The 21,362-nt window shown below is 45.2% G+C and overlaps 1 protein-coding gene across 1 annotated transcript in view; it reads left to right on the top strand.

Moving 5' to 3' along the window:
- Window positions 1–13,555: 13,555 nt before the first annotated feature.
- The window catches only part of LOC126251390 (serine/threonine-protein phosphatase PP1-alpha-like), a 610,425-nt gene continuing 602,618 nt past the window's right edge, over window positions 13,556–21,362 (top strand). Inside the window, exon 1 of the mRNA XM_049951784.1 lies at window positions 13,556–13,683. Coding sequence (XP_049807741.1) covers window positions 13,603–13,683 — 81 coding nt within the window. The 5' untranslated portion in view covers window positions 13,556–13,602. The remainder of the gene's footprint in view (window positions 13,684–21,362) is intronic.

Consider the following 21,362-nt stretch of genomic DNA (forward strand, 5'->3'; position numbering starts at 1 on the left):
TACCGTGAGTAATGAAAGGTTGCGGAGCACTATAGCCAGGGGTGCAGTATCGGGTCCTTCCAAGACAAGACTGATGGAGGACATCGAAAAAGTCCAAAGAGGGGCAGCACGTTTTGTACTGCCGTGAAATAGGGGAGAGATTGGTACGCGTGTTGGGATTGCAATAATTAAAACAAAGGTGTTTTTCGCTGCGATGAAATCTTTCACTAAATTTCAATCACCAACTTTCTGCTCTCAATGCGTAAATATTTTATTGTCGTCAACCTACAGAGGGAAAGATGAACATCGGAATAAAATACGTAGGAAAAGATTGAAGTGTTCATTTTTCCCATGCGCTGTTAGAGATTGGGAAGGTAGAGAAATAGTCTGAAGGTAGTTCGAAGAACCCTCTCCTAGGCACTTAAGTGTGAATTGGAGAACAGTCATGCAGATGTATACGAAATAGTTACTCAAATGGCGTTATGAAACTCAGTGCGTTCAGTTTGTGCCGTGTAGGGCACTATGGGTTTAGGTTGCACTAGCTGAGGCGACCTCTCGTGGGGTTGCGGGGCATTAATGGGAGAAAGAGTCCTGGCAGTGGCGCGAGGAGGAAGTGAGCGGCGGACGCAACGCAGTGCTAGAGTTGTGTTGTGGACGAGCAAGTGGCGTACTGGAATGTTGGACTTGAGTATAACCCGAAGGCTGGACGTGAAGATTGCTTCTAGATGATGCAGTGTCACTGAGGTACTGTGTTCTGTCATCGTTGCCACCCGGCCTGTTTTCTGTTCATTCGTCTGCAGCGCGCCGCTTATGGACGACTGGTTTGTTTCTTGTAAGACTAGAATTATGTGCCCCAAGGCAGACTGGTTTTGAGAGTGCTTGTTAACGAACAAGAATAAAGTTCTGTGTGTTTTGTTGTACGAACAGGTCGCGTGTGGCTATTGATACTAATTAGTATTCACAAACTAGCTTCGTGCCCTATCACTGTTTATGGAAGCGTCTGTGTGTATGCGTTGTGCCCGCTGATGTCTAATACTGCCCTCTTGCAGGTGCGATCTCGGATGTTGTTGTCTTGTGTTTTTTTTTTTTTTTTTTTTTGGTTGAACAGGCCTGTGCGACTCGTATTCGAGGACAGGATGAAAGCTGAGCGCCGTCAGCGATCCAAACCTACAAAAAGGAAAGGAAAGTATATTGGCGAATGGCGGATAGGGGAAAGCCTCCTAGATATATGGGGTACTGGGGAAATGAAGTACCCAGGGTGGACCAAAAACTAACAAACATCACAAACCCACTGGCTTCTGTTTAGGATTCGACGGCCAGTGGTCAGCGTGTGCTGCTCAGTTGAGGCGGCTGCACCAAAGTCTTCTCGAACTTAAAAATCTAGTCGTACACACGTGAGCTCAGTCGAGATCACCACAACAACTGGAATGGAAAAGGTTATCATTCAATCACTACCCCAGACACCAATCGATAGACTGGACTCATCTGATCATCGTATTCTGGAGGATCAAGGACACCATGAGGGAAAGAATAGGAGCTCCTCAAGAACTCTTAACACTCTCAAGACTACACATAAGAATTTTATTGGCAGAATTAATATGGACAATCTTACCAAAATAGGTAAATTAAAAGATCTCGCCAAAACACTAGAGAAATTTGACATAAAAATCACCGCATTCCAAGAGACCAGATTTACTGACGAAGGACGCTTCCATACAGAATAATTCAGCATCTACAAGGGCAAACCTGCCCTAAAAGTTGATGACAAACTACCATTCCTGGGACCAGATTTGTCGTACGCAACTCAGCACTCGACTCAGTGATCGACTTCACCTCTCCCAAAGAAAGAATCTCTTTACTGTCAGTAAAATCAGCTAATAAAGCTTACACACTAATCAATGTTCATGCCCTTTCAAATCAACATATCAAAACCGATCCTGAAGCCGTGGATAATTTCTGGCAAACTCTGGAAGAAGAAACCAACAAAACACCAAACCAGCATTTTAACGCACAGCTAGGTAAGGAGAGAAAATTCAGAGATATATCAGGCCCTTATACCAAACACAAACACACCAACAAGAACGGTGAGAAATAATTAACTTCTGCAGGAACTTTGGACTTAAAGTTATGAGCAACCAATTTCAGAAACCTACACACAAGCTAACCACATGGAGAACGCCCAGTCTGAGGCAGGGCGAATACCAAATTGATCACGTCACGATTTACAAGGAAAATACGAAAGAAATTCTAAACGTCAGACCTTGCAAAGGCGCTTTTGAATCAGACCATCATCTCCTAAAAACAAAGACAAATTTTCAGCCCAATAGAAGGAAAAAATATCCACCCAAAAACATGAATGCAAATCCGGAATACCTGAAACTTAACGAAACACAAATCATCAAATAGGAAAAATCGACAGACTGGAAGAAACTAACAAGAAAAATTCAGGAAACCATGAAATTAGGACACCCCCTCGAACCAGAAAACACCGCTGCTGGAACACAGTCAGCGATCAGGCAACAGACAACCGAATAACAGCCTGGAAAAAATTCAGCAGCCACAAAACCGAGGAAAACTAGGACAACTTTCTTAGAACTCGAAAACAGACTGCAAAGATGATTCGAAAGGAAAAATGAGGATATGACAACAATAGACTCCACGAAATACAACAGGATTTCAGCAAAAATAACACAAGAAATTTCTGCAAAACGTTTAGATTAAACCTATAAGGATACCAAGCACACACTCTGTGCTTCAAAAGACCCGACGGCTCATTGTAAGCCAACTGAAGAAACAACTGCAAGATATTAGCCTAGTATTTCTGCTCCCTTCTTCACACACTCGAACTCAAAAGCCTCAGATCTCGCAGAAATTACGGCGATAATAAAGTAGCTCAAGAACAACAAAGCACCAGGAGAAGATGGGATTATCGCAGAACTGTGGAAACTGAACGATCCTACACTGACACAGAAACTTCATCACCTAATCTCAGACATACGAGAGGCGGAGGAAGTACCAGAAGACTGGAAATGTTCTCTGATCCAGCCGTTGCACAAAAGGGTGATAAGACCGATATCAACAACTGCAGAGGAATCTCCCTGCTCCCAGTGGCGTACAAAATCCTCTCCAAAGCACTTCTAAACAGAATGGAACCCCGGGCGAATCCACCACTTGGTGAATACCAGGCCGGATTTAGAAAAGTGCGATCATGTGCGGAACAAATCTGGAGCCTAGAAACGATACTAGAAATGAGAAAATGCATAAATACAATAATTACATTCATTGATTACAGGAAAGCTTATGACAAGTACAACTTCCAAAGTGCAGTTCATGGGTGAGATATTTCCAGTCAATGATCGGTTCAACAGCACCAGAGGACCAAGTCCATTCCATGCAAACACAGCCCACACCATTATGTAGCCACCACCAGCTTGCAACCTGGGTCCAGGGCTTCGTGGGGTCTGCGCCACACTAGAACCCTACCATCAGCTCTTACCAACTGAAATCCGAACTCATCCGACCAGGCTACGGTCGTACAGTCGTCTAACGTTGAACCGATACGCTCACGAGCCCGGAAGAGTCGTTGCGTGCGATATCGCGCTGTCAGCAAAGGCATTTGCGTCGGTCGTCTCGTGACGTGGCCCATTAACGCCAAATTTCGCCAGACTATCCCAACAGATACGTTCATCGTACGCCCACATTAATTTCTGCGATTATTTCACGCTGTGTTGCTTTTCTGTTAGCACTGAAAACTCGACGCAAACGCCGTTGCTCGCGGTCGTTAACTGAAGGGTGTCGGCCACTGTGTTGTCCTTCGTGGGAATTGTCTGAAATTTGGTATCCTTGGCACATTCTTGACACCGTGGCTCTCAAAATATAGAATTGCCTCCCTATTTACGAAACGGAATGTCCCATACGTGTAGCTCCAACTGTCATTCCGCGTTCGAAGTCTGTTTATTCCCGTCGTGCGGTCATAATCACGTCAGAAACCTGAGTACAGATGGCAGCTCCACCAGCGCACTGCCATTTTATGCCTTGTGTATGTGCATAAAGCTATCGCATGACTTTTGTCACCTCAGTTTATCAGGTAGTAAAGCTAACATACGACAAAAGTACAGTCCATTCCTGTTTTCAAGAAGGGTTGTCGAACAGACGCGCAAAACTATACGCCTAGATGTCTGACGTTGGTCAATTGTAGAATTTTGGAATTTTTAAGCACCCAATTTATGAGATTTCTGGAGATCAATAATCTCTTCTTTAGGAATGGCTTCCATAAATAACGATCGTGTGAAACCCATTTGGCTCTGTTATTCCACGAAACCCAGGAAGCAGTTGGTACAAGAGCCCAGGTTAATACCATGCTCCTTGACTTCTGGAAGGGGTCCTGTACAGTTCTGCACTGCCACCTCATGAGCGAAATACGAGCGTACGGTACATCAGACCAACTGTGTGATTGGATTGAAGAATTCCTAGCAAACAGAACACAGCATATCATTCCTAATGGAGAGAAGTTTCAGACGTAAAATTAACTTCGTGCTTGCCCCAAGGGAGTATCGCAGGATCATTAGTTTTCACATTTTATGTGTATGACGTAGCAGATAACGTCATCAGTTCCTTGAGGCTTTCCACAGATGATGCTGTTATAAGCAGAGAACTCGAAACGCTAGAAAATTGTAGTGAAATGTAGGAAGACCAGCAAAGAATCGACGCTTCATGCAAAAATGGTTCAAAAAAATGGTTCAAATCGCTCTGAGCACTATGGGACTTAACAGCTATGGTCACCAGTCCCCTAGAACTTAGAACTACTTAAACCTAACTAACCTAAGGACAGCACACAACACCTAGTCATCACAAGGCAGAGAAAATCCCTGACCCCGCCGGGAATCGAACCCGGGAACCCGGGCGTGGGAAGCGAGAACGCTACCGCACGACCACGAGCTGCGGGCTTCAGGCAGGGAGTCGCAACTGACTATCAACATAAACAAATGTAACGTATTCTAAATACACAGACAGAAACCTCCTTTATTACATGGCTACACTATTGCAGAAAAATTAGTGGAATCAGTTACTGTAATACTAGGTCTACAACTCTGCTTCCGCCGTTTTTTCTCGAAGTTCGGGCCATATTCTGAAAAACTTACAAAAAATTATGATTCATACTATTGCCCATCGCTGGCCACTACGTTCTCCCATATTTCGGATAGCATACGAATCCCGTGCCGGAAGAACTGGGCGTCTTTTGTGGGGATCCATGAATCGATTCAATTTTGCTCTTTTTCATATGATCGGAAGTGATGGTCAGCCAGACTGTATGCCACTGATCGAAAAAGGTGGTAGTCAGAGAGAGCAACGTATGGAGATTACGGCGGGTGGGGTAGGACTTCTCATTTCAACGTTTCCATGTATATTTTGAAGGGTTTGCGACATGGGGTAGAGTACTGACTGACTGCTGCAAAATTACCTTTACGTGTCTATCGCTGTATTGTGGCCGTTTGTGTTTCAGTGCTGGGCTCGAACGAATCAATTGCTTTCGATAATGATGTCCTGTGACTGTCTTCGTCTGTATCAGTAGCTACGAAAATGTTCTGTCTTCCACCGCCATGCCGGTTTTCGACATCAAAATCACCGTTCTTAAGGCGCTGAAAACATTCTCTGCACGTTCTTCGACTAATAGTTCCCTCCCCATTGGTCTTAGCCAGTATTTTAAGAGCCACAGCCGCAAATTTCTTAAAGCGAAAATTAAAACTTCCCACAAATGGGGAGAGATGGGTACATTAGTTGACGTACTTAATTGAGAATAACCTTATGATGCAATCACAAATCGACTAATATTTTTATGGAATTATGTTTACAGATGCACAAGCTTAATGTATCACACCTATGACCAACCACCCGAACCCCACTTTCCGCTACTGCCGTCTATTGCAAAACGGCGGAAGCAAAGTTGTAGACCTAATAAAATGTATAGGAGTAGGTGCATGGAACGATTTGAAGTGGGATGACCACATGGCATTAATCGCTGGAAAGGCGGGTGCCAGAGTGAGATGCATTGGAAGAATCCTAGGAAACGTAGTTCTTCGACAAAGGAAGTAGCTTACAAAACAGTCATTAGACCAATTCTTGAATATTGCTCATCGGTGTGGGATCCACGAGAATAGCATTGATGGAGGAAGTAAAGAAGATTCAAGAAGAGCAGCACGTTTGTCACAGGTTCATTTAGTAAGCGCGAAAACGTCCCGGATATGCTCAGTCAGCTTCAGTGGCATATGCTGTAGGAGAAGCGTTCTGCATAATGGTATGGTCTACTGTTAAAATGGCGAGAAATTACGTTCCTAGAAGAATCAGCCAATACAGTGCTTCCTCCTGCGTGTATGTCGCGAAAAGACCATGAACATAAGATTAAAGATTCGAGCCGACACGGAGGCTTACCAGAAGTCGTTCTCCCGGCGAACCATACACTGCTGAAACAGGAAAAGGAGGATGTCCGCTAGACATCGTAAGGTGGCTTGCGGAGTATATATGTAGATGTAGAGGTCACAGGGACGCAGCACAAGTTCTGAATGTTGCAAGACTCGGTGTGGAAATCGCCCATGACATTTGAAAGGAATCATTCCGGCATTTCATCGGAGCGATTTTAGGAAAATCAGCGAAAACTTAAATCTGAATTGCCGAATGCGGATTTGAACTGTCGCCCGCCTGAATGCGCATCTAATGTGGTATCCACTGCTCCACCTCCATGAAGCTGTACCGTGTGTATTGGTTGTGAGAATAGCTGTACCTGTGGCTGGGATCTCTGTCACCTCTCGTCTTAAGAGTCTGAATAAACTGTACTAACTATCATTGTCCCCTAGCAGATAACCACCTGCTGATCTTCTGTCCCAGGCGTTGGACTTCATTTCTTACTGCAAATGTTTCGCCACGTAGTAAGGAATTGATTCAAGGTACAACAGGGAACTACAGATCACTGAAAGTCATTATCGCCTGGAAAATGCAAAAATGGACACATAAATGAAAGGTAGTCTTGACACAAGTTTCCTAACGTTTCACTCATAATGAAGTAGCCGCTAGGCGAGCAACGGACGTGCTGTAGGACCAGTCAAAAAGTCAAAAGTTTACTCAGAAATAAAGACCAGTCCATAGAGACAGCGCAAAATAAGAAATTAATATGGATAGCTATAACAAAGAAGCTCGCCATAGGTGAAGAAAGCGGTCACAGAAACAGGGGTCGACCAACAGAGCTTGCCAGCCTACACGTCAATTTGTAGCGCCGATATCTCGCGTTGCAAATACAAGGGTTGTCCGTAAAGTAAGTTCCAACAGCCGCCTGTGCTTTCGGCCAGTTATCTGCACTGGTCTGCAGCTCATTGTCTGTGGAAAAAATGTGTCTTCTTAGCCAGCGGTTCTTGTGGGCAGAGTTGAGACTCAGGGGGAGCCAATTACGGACTGAATTGTGGGTGATCAAACACTTCTCATCGGAAACGGTGCAGGAGCGTCTTCATTGCCCCTGCTGTGTGCGGCCGAGAATTGGCATGAAGAAGGAACTGCTCGACAGTTGTGTAATGTGGGCTGCATGGCACAGGCGAAATCTCTAACCAGGCCCTCATACTTGGCGGGAGCCGCTATTCCCTACGCATCTTTACGTGCTCACTGTTCACTCAAAACTGAAAAGAGCGACGCGACACGATCGACGGGCATACTAGAGACACTGCCCAACACATCTGTGCAAAGCTTTACCGGATTTTCCCAGTGGTTTCCATTTCGCAACCGATCGGAACTTACTTTCTGACAACCCTCGTATAACGACAGCGCAGACGCAACTACCGTAGTTGCAGCGTGCTTGGTAACTGTGAAGATCACGAGCAACTCGTGCATGGTTAACACAAGGTAGCTCACAAGCCAATGGAAGAAAGGCGGCAACTGTTGCACAATAAACCTCGTGATGGCGACACCGTTAGTAACTGCAACGGAATGGGGTAGAGAGCTGCTCTTTGGGGCATTTAAAGACTCGATAGACGAACTAAGTGCACCTCTGCGGTATACGAAAAGGTCCTTGTAGCCAACGCAACAGAAGTTGGAAGTGTAACCATTCGTGCTGTCCTGGTCGACTGGAGAGGCCGAGTTCCTGCCTTCAAATTGGGTTACCTGAACCGCCGCGGTTTCCAGAACGCGGGAGACTTTGTTTGCCGCCGCCACCTCGTGGCTCCAAAGACGATTCGAAATAAAATAGATTTCGCCATCTCGGTCGTTTTCTTCGAGGGTGAATCAAATGAAAACCTTAAATTTATAACAAAAAATCGAAATTTCGCGCCGTTATCCTGTAAGTTGGTAAGCGTGCTACAAACGGCGTGCAGAAAGGCCTGTAGGTGGCAGCATAGTGCAGATGCACACTTACCGTCGCAGTATCAGTATAAAGATGGCCGCCCCACTTGCGACTTGCACAAGGGAAGAACAGTGTTCTGTTATTCGGGTTTTGCGTAGTGAAGATGTGAAACCTATTGAAATTCATCGACGAATGAAGGTTCAGTACGGTGATGCATGTTTGTCACAACAGCAAGTCTACGAATGGAGTAGGACGTTAGCAAATGGTGTGACTTCAGTGGAAGATGCTCCTCGTCCAGGGCAGGCACAACGAGTTGTTACTCCACAGAACACTGGAGCAGTTGAAGCCATAGTGAAGGAAACCGCCGAGTCACAGTGAATGACATTGCAGTATGTTTACAGATTAGTCATGGGTCAGCACACCACATTGTGCATGATGTGCTCCAGTTTCACAAAGTGTCTGCAAGATGGGTGCCACGGCAGCTGACTCCTGAAATGAGAGAACGACGTGTTGATGTTTTTGAAGAACTTCTTCGGCACTTTGAACGAGAAGGTGATGGCTTCCTTGCAAGAATCAAATGATTCAAATGGCTCTGAGCACTATGGGACTTCTGAGGTCATCAGTCCCCTAGAACTTAGAACTACTTAAACCTAACTAACCTAAGTACATCACACACATCCATGCCCGAGGTAGAATTCGAACCTGCGACCGTAGCGGTCTCGGGATTCCAGACTGTAGTGCCTAGAATCGCTCGGCCACTCCGGCCGGCTTGCAAGAATCGTTACTGGGGACGAAACCTGGGTTCAGTTCCACTTGAGTGTCTTCCTCATCCACCATACTCACCAGACCTTGCCCCAAGATGCACTTCTCAGCCGTTGTCGAGAAAATCGACAGTTAAAAGAAACCGTTGCGGTGAAATACTCTCTACGATTAATAGTTTTCTACAGCGTTGTGGCGCAGAGACGCAATGGGAGGAAAGAAGTTCCGTTCTGATGAAGAGGTACGCCACGAGGTGCATGAGTGGTTGCTCGGACTACCAAAAGAATTTTTTTTCTAAAGGGATTTATGCACTTTGTAAGCGCTGGAGGACTTGCATTGAGCGTAGGGGAGATGATGTTGAAAAGTGATACAGCTTTGTACCACTTCTGCACAATAAATAATATTAAAAAAATATTTAAGGTTTTCATTTGACTCACCCTCGTATACTAAATAAACTAGGAATGCCGAAATTATCCTGCCTCTCCAAACGATCATCCTCTGTGTAGGCAATACCTCGGGGGACCTAGGAACATCCGTTAGTTCAGAACCATTAATTGAGTGATTAAGATTGACGACTTGTTAATTAATTAAACTACCGATGTCTGTTCGGTATCAATGTACTCTGAATTTTATTTGGAGTTCGAATCTGTGATCAGAATTAAAGGATTAATTTTATTACTCTCTTCCTTTGTGGTGGGTACTGGTATGGACAGCCACTGTGGCGTCGCCTCGTGCGTTATGCGCTTGACAAAGTCACTGGGTTAGCAAAATTTTATGAGCCATAGAAGCAGCAGGTGTAACCGTCCTGTGCAGAATGAGCTGGGCCGTTGTAGTGGAACAAAACACCCACTTACAAGGGGAGGCCGCCAATTGTGTAATCCGAAGGTCGCCCGATCGAATCTCGCGCTATGCAATTTTTTTTATTATTAGTTTTTTGTAATTCATATATATATATATATATATATATATATATATATATATATATATATATATATATATAATCCGAAGGTCGCCCGATCGAATCTCGCGCCATGCAATTTTTTTTATTATTTGTTTTTTGTAATTCAAATATATTAGAATTACAAAAAACTAATAATAAAAAAATTGCATAGCGCGAGATTCGATCGGGCGGCCTTCGGATTACGAACCCCAGCGCTTACCGCTGCGCCACGACGCTGTAGAAAACTATTAATCGTAGAGAGTATTTCACCGCAACGGTTTCTTTTAACTGTCGATTTTCTCGACAACGGCTGAGAAGTGCATCTTGATGCTTTACCACATTACACCTCTGGCCATGAGCTTTTATTATGCGCAGTATGAATCGAATCTGAATTTCACAATTGGCGGCCTCCCCTTGTTAGATAGCTTCTGGCGACGCTTTATGTTGGCAGCCTCTCGTAATCTCGTCAGATTTCGGTGGTCTGCTCCTATGTCTGTCCGCCTTTTACGAGCATAATTTGTTAGCACCACACTGTGGCAGTTCCGAAAAATACTGAGCACAAGCTCTCCCTGATGATGGTTGGGTTTTTGTCTTTATTGGCAGTGGTGAATTCACATGCTTCCACTGATTGATTTGCTTCTTTGTCTTAGGATGATTGTGATATATCCAAAACTCGTGCTCAGTGATTAAGTGGCTAAAGAAGTTTTCTGGATTGTGTTGACACAGCTACAATATTTCTGCTGCTGCCTCGGTTCGGCCAGTCTTTTGACTGGTGTGAGCAGTGACGGAATGCAGCGTTGGTGACTTCCGTTGTGTTCAAAATGTCGTGCAATATTTTCAAAAGTGATGCATGACTGATTTCCACATGTCTAATATCGCCTCGACTGGCGCGTCCGGGAAACCGCAGACATTAGCACACCTCCTCCAGAATTCTGGAAAGAACTTCGGTCCTGGATCGAAACCGCCCGGCAGATCAACGACGACGGCCTACGTGCCGGGCAGCCTCTGTGTACCGGGTGTTTATAATTAAAATGCAGCGACTAAAAGGGGTCCAGTGGGGGCTGTAATTATCGTATGACAGTGAAACTTGGTAGGCGTTATAACTTGTTAACGCGGAATCGATTTACGCTAGAAAAAGTTGGTTCCAGTTTTGGCCACCAGGTGCAAATCTGGTGCTGTGATTACAAGAAAGACGAACATAAATGCTTCCATATGTAGTCGATTTGAAGCGGGAGGTGGGCAGGAAAGGTGAAAGAAGTGAGAAAGGCATAATTTTGGTTTTATTATTAAACGACACTTACACTGTTTGTTCAATTGAGCAATGGAGACGTCGATGAGATGCTGTACAGCGCCAGATTTGTACCTGGTGGCCAAAATTGGAACGATTTTTTTCAGTGTGAATCGGTTCCGCAATAAGTATTAGCGCATCTACGAAGTTTCGCTACCGTACGTTAATTAGAGCCCACACTGGACCTCCGTGAGTAGTTGCACCTTAATTTTAACCATTCGGTAGTTTTTAGGTGGTTCCCACGTCCGACTAGGTGAGTAACTGGTTGGTTCCTAAGTCTTGTCTCAACTACACGACTCACAAACATTTCGAATACATTGTGATACTTTCACATAGAATAACACTAAACGCAGTTAGATGGAGCACTAATTCCGACCCGGGGGGAAGAGGTGGCGACAGGAAGAGCAAACGGCCAGCCTCACCCACTAACAAATCTACACTACTGGCCATTAAAATTGCTACACCAAGAAGAAATGCAGATGATAAACGGGTATTCACTGGACAAATATATTATACTAGAACTGACATGTAATTACATTTTCACGCAATTTGGGTGCATAGATTCTGAGAAATCAGTACCCAGAACGAACACCTCTGGCCGTAATAACGGCCTTGATAAGCCTGGGCATTGAGTCAAACAGAGCTTGGATGGCGTGTACAGGTACAGCTGCGCATGCAGCTTCAACACGATACCACAGTTCATCAAGAGTAGGGACTGGCGTATTGTGACGAGCCAGTTGCTCGGCCAAGATTGGCCAGACGTTCTCAATTGGTGAGAGATCTGCAGAATGTGCTGGCAAGGGCAGCAGTCGTACATTTTCTGTATGCAGAAAGGCCAGTACAGGACCTGCAACATGCGGTCGTGCATTATCCTGCTGAAATGTAGGGTTTCGCAGGGATCGAATGAAGGGTAGAGCCACGGGTCGTAACACATCGGAAATGTAACGTCCACTGTTCAGAGTGCCGTCAATGCGAACAAGAGGTGACCGAAACGTGTAACCAATGGCACCCCATACCATCACGCCGGGTGATACGCCAGTATGGCGATGACGAATACACGCTTCCATTGTGCGTTCAGCGCGATGTTGCCAAACACGGATGCGACCCTCATGATGCTGTAAACAGAACCTGGATTCATCCGAAAAAATGACGTTTTGCCATTCGTGCACCCAGGTTCGTCGTTGAATACGCCATCGCAGGCGCTCCTGTCTGTGAAGCAGCGTCAAGGGCAACCGCAGCCATGGTCTCCGAGCAGATAGTCCATGCTGCTGCAAACGTCGTCGAACTGTTCGTGCAGATGGATGTTGTCTTGTAAACGTCCCCATCTGTTGACTCAGGGATCGAGACGTGGCTGCACGATCCGTTACAGCCAAGCTGATAAGATGCCTGTCATCTCGACTGCTAGTGAGGCCGTTGGGATCCAGCACGGCGTTCCGTATCACCCTCCTGAACCCACCGATTCCATATTCTGCTAACAGTAATTGGATCTCGACCAACCCGAGCAGCAATGTCGCGATACGATAAACCGCAATCGCGATAGGCTACAATCCGACCTTTATCAAAGTCGGAAACGTGATGGTACGCATTTCTCCTCCTTGCACGAGGCATCACAACAACGTTTCACCAGGCAACGCCGGTCAACTGCTGTTTGTGTATGAGAAATCGGTAGGAAACTTTCCTCATGTCAGCATGTTGTAGGTGTCGCCACTGGCGCCAACCTTGTGTGAATGCTCAGAAAAGCTAATCATTTGCATATGACAGCATCTACTTCCTGTCGTTTAAATTTCGCGTATGTAGCACGTCATCTTCGTGTTGTAGCAATTTTAATGGCCAGTAGATTAACGTTGCGACCCTGTTACGAAACGAGACATAGCCAGGAATAGGAAGAGGAAGAAGAAGACTATCGCATCGATTGTGATCCTTTGGTCTTCGTGCACCACGGCTCTTCGGATTCTCGCTTCTTCACAGAGAAATAGTATGCCACATCGTTCATCATTCAGACCTGTTTGACCACACTGGAAGCGCTGCGCCACCTAACCACTGTGTTACGATGTACCCCCAAACAAAAAAGTTAATTACGTAACTTAATTTCTGCTAGGTGATAATTACTACTTTGCGACTGCCTGTGGTATTCCCCGCGCGTCTCGGTAGCGCAAGTGTCCGCATGTTTTCGCGGATCGCGCTTGCAGATGTCTGCCAGAGCGCGCATGCGCGGGAACTGGCGGCGTTCGCTGCACGCCTGTGGGGCCCGCGCCAGTAGCAGCCCAGCCGCGTCGCGCTGCCCACCACGCATCCAGCACGGGGCAACCGCTAGCCATGAAGTCGCGCGCGCAGACGCTCGACGTCGACAAGGTCATCAGCCAGCTGCTCGTCGGCCGCAAAAAGGGCGAGAAGCAGGTGCGACTCACCACCCACCACCTTCTTTTATTCCAGCACACTTGCTCTAATCACGAGAGGGAAGCAGGCTATTGTTGATGCATGGGTTCCGTAAACATACACATCTCCATCGCAAAAATAACATAAAATGGACGCTCACTGTGTATTTTTTACGGAGCAAAATCGCCTTTCGCAGCTCTACTGCCATTGCTATTTGTAATGCTGGAGAATGTTCGAAGTATATACAAAGTGAACGTAAACTTTACCGACAACAGAGATTGTTCAGCGATGTTGTCTGAGTATTTTTCTATAATGGTTCCGTAGTCTCTGGTGCTATGTTATAGAATAATTGCATTTTGTTTGGTTCCTTACCTCCATTTGTCTTCGTATCTGCAGTGCACTGAAAATATCTGCACAGAAGTGAAAATGTCGACGTTATCCGCTATGTACCTTGTTTGGAAACAAGCTAGTTCCATTCACTCACCGTACTTGCTACTGACAACCGCAGTCCCAACTCTTCAACCTCAAGCTGTCACTCAGACCGGTATGCACCTCGTGTATGGACTCACTGAATGAAATGGAAGACCAGTACAACGACCATATTGCTGGGCTGTTCCTGCAGTCGCGGCAACCACATCGCAGTGCTCTCGCTTCTCACTGTCGCTACGTTACTTCGTGTCTTGTGTTGTGCGTTTTAGTGATAGCATGTCACATGTACAAATTTTGCACTGTTGTGAAGGCATTTTCGAAAGCACAAAGATAATTCGAGCGACATACCGAATAAATCATACGCGTCCGGCCATCCTGATTTAGGTTTTCCGTGATTTCCCTAAATCGCTCCAGTCAAATGCCGGGATGGTTCCTTTGAAAGGGCACGGCCGACTTCCTTCGCTGTCCTTCCCTAATTCGATGAGACTGATGATCTCGCTGTTTGGTATCCTTCCCCAAAACAACCCAACCCAACCCGAATAAATCATAATTACATCATTACTCTGCAATGATCAACCGGAGACCACTGCCGCCTTATTTGTCAATACTCAGAAAATATCCCCGAACAATCTCCGAAATTTTGTTGGTATTGTTCGCATTCATCCTGTCTATAACCCAGTCACAGCTGAATTTGCAGTTAGAAAACTACAGTCAACATTTTGTTGTCCTTCCATTGCAGTACACTGTTGACATCGATTTTTGAGAGGCATGAGTACGAGGGCCATTCGGAAAGTAAGTTCCGATCGAAACCACAGTGAAAATCGATTTTTTTTTTGCAATCTGTAGCTACACCTTGCAGCTACTTCTCTATTCATAGTCGCCGCTCCAACTTAGATCTTTATCGTAGCGTTGTACCAACTTTCCTCACCCTCGTCATAGAAGCCAGCCGCCTGTGCTTTCCGCCAATTCTCTATGCTCGCCTACAGCTCGTTGTCTGTGTCAAAATGTTGTCTCCGTGGCCAGCGGCTCATGCGAGCAGAGATGAAGCTCAGGACGAGCCAATTACGGGCTGTGTTGCGGGCCATCAAAGACTTCACACAGGAAACGCTGGCTGTAGGGGATTCTTCATTGCCTCAGCAGAGTGCGGCTGACAACTCTCCTGAAGAACGAAAAGCACGACAGTTATGTTCTGTGGGCTTCACATCAGGCGAAATCTTTCACTAGGCACTCACACTTGATGAGAGACACTACTTTCTTGGCTTCTTAATGTGCTCATATGCCGTGGCAACTAGGCATTTCTGGACAGATGTTCGTAGGCCATTTTTTCCTCGATTTCCAGACTGTGCGCTCAGAATTGAAAAGAGAGACATGCCGCGAGTGACAAGTATACTAAAGACACTACCCAACACATATGTGCAAAACAACAGATTTTCACAGTGGTTTCCATCTTGCGATCGATCGGAACTTATTTTCCGAATAGCCCTTGTTTTTTCCTGAATGACGAAAAAGGGCGTTCCAGTGAATGATACCTCTTTGCACAGGCTTCACGTCTGTCCTTCGTTCCTAATGAAACGGGGATAATATCGGTCTGATTCCACTTGTGTTCAAGTTTATTGAGCGAAATATTTGACCAGAACTGTTTTAGAATCTATCTCAGACATTATTATTAGCCACTGTGCCAGTAACTAAGCTCCATTCACTATCTCCAAATGACAATGTGTAAACTCGAACAGCAACAGTGAGGTACAAATAAAAAATGATAATAGGTAAATAAAGCCATAGCAACCGGAATACCAAAATGCAAAACAAAAACGCTGCGAACTTAAGCATCAGTAATTTAACAGAAGCATTGTATTTTTAATAAAAGCCTCCATGTTATAGGTAGCTTAATGCTCTTGTATTATACAGCAGACATGCGCACACACTTCCCACGGCTTTTGTTATCTTCGTGCACTGTTGTTTTACTGCGGTTCACTTCAGCGTTTTGTCACTGTCCCTCGCACGAGACACTTAAAAAGACACGAAAAGGCTGACAAGGAGCCAATTAAAGTTGTTTTAAATAGAAAGTATGTTAGACGTTTATACTTTGTTCTTTTCCAATTTTTCGGCTATGCCTTGTTTTCTACTCTTCGGTCCCAGCATTTTTTGGCGGCTGTGAGAGGGTGGCATGATTGTTTTAGTGGGGAATAGAGACTGAACGTTTTGGTGTCCTCTGTTTTTTTGCTCATGAGTTCAGCAGAGAGCGAATAGACACTTCCGATTAAATGCCGTCGATTCTTGATGGTGTGTTTACATAGGCCAAATTTTCGGTGATGTGAGGCCGCAGTAGTGTTAACGTCAACCTTGTTGAAATATGACTGCAAAACGTGGCAATATTTCCGTATGACCCGACAATAATGCCGATGGAGGACGCTGGTGCAGTCAGCTGCCGATGTATTGCCAAGCCAGATCGTGAACCAAAAGCGGAATATATTTCGTACGGCCGAGTCATATCTAGATGCACTCGACTCGTTATCAACTGCAATCAAGACGTGTATAAACGAAAGCACAACGAATTTCATAAATGTGGTACATCTGCGACCAAAGCAACAGGGCCTAGAAAGTAAGGTACACAAAGACAGGAATCTAAAAAGATACATTCTGACTGCTGCCATCGTATTGAAACATCACGGGCAGCACTGAGACGTAACAGTATTGTACGTGGTTAAATTTTCTCATTTTGAGAAGACAGAAGGAGAGATCTGTTTGATTTTCTAAAACCATTCTAATGCCAAGATAGCATAAATATTTCTTTATTTAAAACAACCGTTTTCGACAGACTTTGATGTCGTTTCAGGCCTTAAAAAAATCTTTTTGTTATGAAACGTGTTCATTTTAAGTTGGACCTCACGCCAAGTTGTCACGTGAATAAAAAACAGCACATTAGAAAAGACCTGTCATAACTAAAATATTTAAAAACAAAACGCTTGTGCAGATGACCATATATGATTGTTACGTCACAAAAACACAGTACACAGTCGCACGTCTATTTACCTAAGCTGAGCATATTCTAAAAATTGAGAACCCACCGTAAATGGCGCATTAGATTCTAAAACCTCTAAATTTATTGTAAGCTTCATTTCTGCTTGGTTCCATGCTCTGGGGCAGAAACTTGTCAACAATCCTTTTTCTTCGTCCTTTAGTACATCATTTTCCATGTCCTGTAACTCAGGTCGTAGACATCACATTTATCAAATGTGGAGTTTTCCTGGTAACAAGAAGCATATCGATGAGAGCAACCCTTTTAAGTAGTACATCAAGCTTCCGTATTTAACAGTAGCCGCAAGGAGTAATCGCCATTTTGGTTGCAACTGGTTTACAGTATGTCGTATTGGTCTTATTGATTCTCAGATCAATTTCTGTCATCATATACTTTCATTCATGATCATGTTATGAACTTCTGGAAAATGTATGTATCCAGCACTAGTTTACTAGAGACAGTTTTGGAAACATTTCACTTATTTAAAAAATAACAGATTAACAATACCAGTTTTCTCTTTTCATTGCTAATGTTTTCACTGTTGAATGTAAAAACAGCAAAGCCACATCCACTTCCACTATAGAAGTGGTCGTCACGAAACTACGCAGGCCAAGGTCATATCTTCTTCTTATAACATTGCTAATTATTGATAGTTTCAAATGTTAGTAACAATTAAAAACTAAATATTAGGCTTACAGTTATAGTACCAATTAACGTTAAGTATTAGGCTTACAATCAGCACAAAAGTGCTGAAACATGTTTGATGAAACAAAACAGAAAGATGTATCTTGCATAAGGCGCAATTTCTCATCCCGTTTTCGTAGCAAGTACGGACATAACAAGAAAAACTGCACCACAAGATGATTATTTCTGTGTGGAAATGTTGCATCGGATAGAGGGCGACGGGACATTCCTGAACACAAAATTCTTAAATGGTGAGTCAACATTTCATATCAGTGACGTGGTGAACACCCACAGCTGTAGAATATGGGGCAGTGAAAATCCACGTGTAACCCTGGAACACGTTCGTGACAGATCCCAAGTTAATGTGTTTTGTGCCCTTAACAAATTGAAAGTGTATGGCCCTTCCTTCTTCATGGACAAGACTGTTACTGGTATTGTGTATCTGGATAAGCTTGAAAACTTTTTTAATTCCACAGATCAATGAAGATGATCGAGATGGGATGAGTTACTACCAGCAAGACGGTGCACCACCTCATTTCCTCTTGTAAGTTCGAGGCTTCCTCGATAATCGCTTCCCAGATCGTGGATTGGCCGTGAAGGGCCAATCGCATGGCCACCTCGTTCCCTAGACTTGACGCTACTGGATTTCTTTCTCTGACGTTTCATTAAACACCGTGCGTATGTTCCGACCCTACCAAACAATTTAGCCTACCTGAAAAGTCAAATCTACGCTGCCGTTGCACAAGTTAGGTCCGATTTCCTGCAACGAATGTGGGAAGAAATTGATTACCGGTGGGATGTCTGCAGCATCACAAATGGTAATCACATCGATCCAAAATGACACTTGACACTTTTATGTAAAATCTGAGGTTCTTTGCTACAAAATGGTACATGTACTGCTCCTATAATTTATCTCAGTAAATTTCTGTATCACACCAAAGTCGTGAAGTCCTTTTTGACTCGCCCTGTATTTGCAGCTGTTACAGACTCATCACTGCATCACATCAAACACCGAAATAAACTGCACAAAAGTGCACACGAAACTGCCGTATCTTACAAGCACAGCAGGATAAACTTGTATTTAGTGCCTGTAAGACTTCTGTCGAATCTGACTACCATTCGTGTATATATATATATATATATATATATATATATATATATATATATATATATATATATACTGCGATGGAGCTCCGTATGCCACGGCAAACTGGCTGACACTGACGGCGGCGGCGCACAAATGCTGCGCAGCTAGCGCCATTCGACGGCCAACACCGCGGTTCCTGGTGTGTCCGCTGTGCCGTGCGTGTGATCATTGCTTGTACAGCCCTCTCGCAGTGTCCGGAGCAAGTATGGTGGGTCTGACACACCGGTGTCAATGTGTTCTTATATATATATATATATATATATATATATATATATATATATATATATATATATATTCCTGGAATTTGAAATAAGAACACCGTGAATTCATTGTCCCAGGAAGGGGAAACTTTATTGACACATTCCTGGGGTCAGATACATCACATGATCACACTGACAGAACCACAGGCACATAGACACAGGCAACAGAGCATGCACAATGTCGGCACTAGTACAGTGTATATCCACCTTTCGCAGCAATGCAGGCTGCTATTCTCCCATGGAGACGATCGTAGAGATGCTGGATGTAGTCCTGTGGAACGGCTTGCCATGCCATTTCCACCTGGCGCCTCAGTTGGACCAGCGTTCGTGCTGGACGTGCAGACCGCGTGAGACGACGCTTCATCCAGTCCCAAACATGCTCAATGGGGGACAGATCCAGAGATCTGGCTGGCCAGGGTAGTTGACTTACACCTTCTAGAGCACGTTGGGTGGCACGGGATACATGCGGACGTGCATTGTCCTGTTGGAACAGCAAGTTCCCTTGCCGGTCTAGGAATGGTAGAACGATGGGTTCGATGACGGTTTGGATGTACCGTGCACTATTCAGTGTCCCCTCGACGATCACCAGTGGTGTACGGCCAGTGTAGGAGATCGCTCCCCACACCATGATGCCGGGTGTTGGCCCTGTGTGCCTCGGTCGTATGCAGTCCTGATTGTGGCGCTCACCTGCACGGCGCCAAACACGCATACGACCATCATTGGCACCAAGGCGGAAGCGACTCTCATCGCTGAAGACGACACGTCTCCATTCGTCCCTCCATTCACGCCTGTCGCGACACCACTGGAGGCGGGCTGCACGATGTTGGGGCGTGAGCGGAAGACGGCCTGACGGTGTGCGGGACCGTAGCCCAGCTTCATGGAGACGGTTGCGAATGGTCCTCGCCGATACCCCAAGAGCAACAGTGTCCCTAATTTGCTGGGAAGTGGCGGTGCGGTCCCCTGCGGCACTGCGTAGGATCCTACGGTCTTAGCGTGCATCCGTGCGTCGCTGCGGTCCGGTCCCAGGTCGACGGGCACGTGCACCTTCCGCCGACCACTGGCGACAACATCGATGTACTGTGGAGACCTCACGCCCCACGTGTTGAGCAATTTGGCGGTACGTCCACCCGGCCTCCCGCATGCCCACTATACGCCCTCGCTCAAAGTCCGTCAACTGCACATACGGTTCACGTCCACGCTGTCGCGGCATGCTACCAGTGTTAAAGACTGCGATGGAGCTCCGTATGCCACGGCAAACTGGCTGACACTGACGGCGGCGGTGCACAAATGCTGCGCAGCTAGCGCCATTCGACGGCCAACACCGCGGTTCCTGATGTGTCCGCTGTGCCGTGCGTGTGATCATTGCTTGTACAGCCCTCTCGCAGTGTCCGGAGCAAGTATGGTGGGTCTGACACACCGGTGTCAATGTGTTATTATTTCCAGGAGTATATATATATATATATATATATATATATATATATATATATATATATATATATATACTGTGCATGAAGTAAGACTGTTACAAACAATTCAGTGACTGCTTACCAGAAATGCTATTGAGTCCTGGAGTTTCAAACGTAAAAACTTTTGAGCACATGGAAATTTTGCGCAGTACACCCCGTAAGGAGAAAAACGCATGCAGCGTGGAAGAAACACTCTTAGCTTGGCTAATTAACAGATGTTTAAGATTTTATACATACCTAAATCTGTTCGTCCTCTGGTTCTGATTAAAGTTCACTATCGATGTTCTGATTCACTCATATTCAGACTGGTTCAAATACAGCATCCCTAACCTACTGCTTAGCGTAGTTCCTTTTCGCACGTGTTCCCCGCGTGTTTTTCACATTTAGCCGAGTCCTCTTTCGTAACACGATGGCCAGGGCCTCATGCATAAAGCGTTCAGTCCTGGAAAGCTTGAAAGTGGTGTCCCTTTTTGTTATATCCCGTTTAACTTGAGAACATATCAGCTCAATATGATTATTCTTGCAGTGGTAAGGTGAAAGTCGCACAACTTCGTGTCCCATTTTTTTTCCAATGTGGTCCGATGTATAGGCCATCTTCGCAGCTCTTGTTCTTGCTAGGTTAAAACTTCGTCCCTAGTTTCAGCGCCCTTCTTCCACAGCCAGTCCACGATGTTCATTGTACGTCAGTTCGAAGA

This window comes from Schistocerca nitens, chromosome 4 (genome assembly GCF_023898315.1).
Source record: "Schistocerca nitens isolate TAMUIC-IGC-003100 chromosome 4, iqSchNite1.1, whole genome shotgun sequence".
In the NCBI taxonomy this organism is placed as follows: domain Eukaryota; kingdom Metazoa; phylum Arthropoda; class Insecta; order Orthoptera; family Acrididae; genus Schistocerca; species Schistocerca nitens.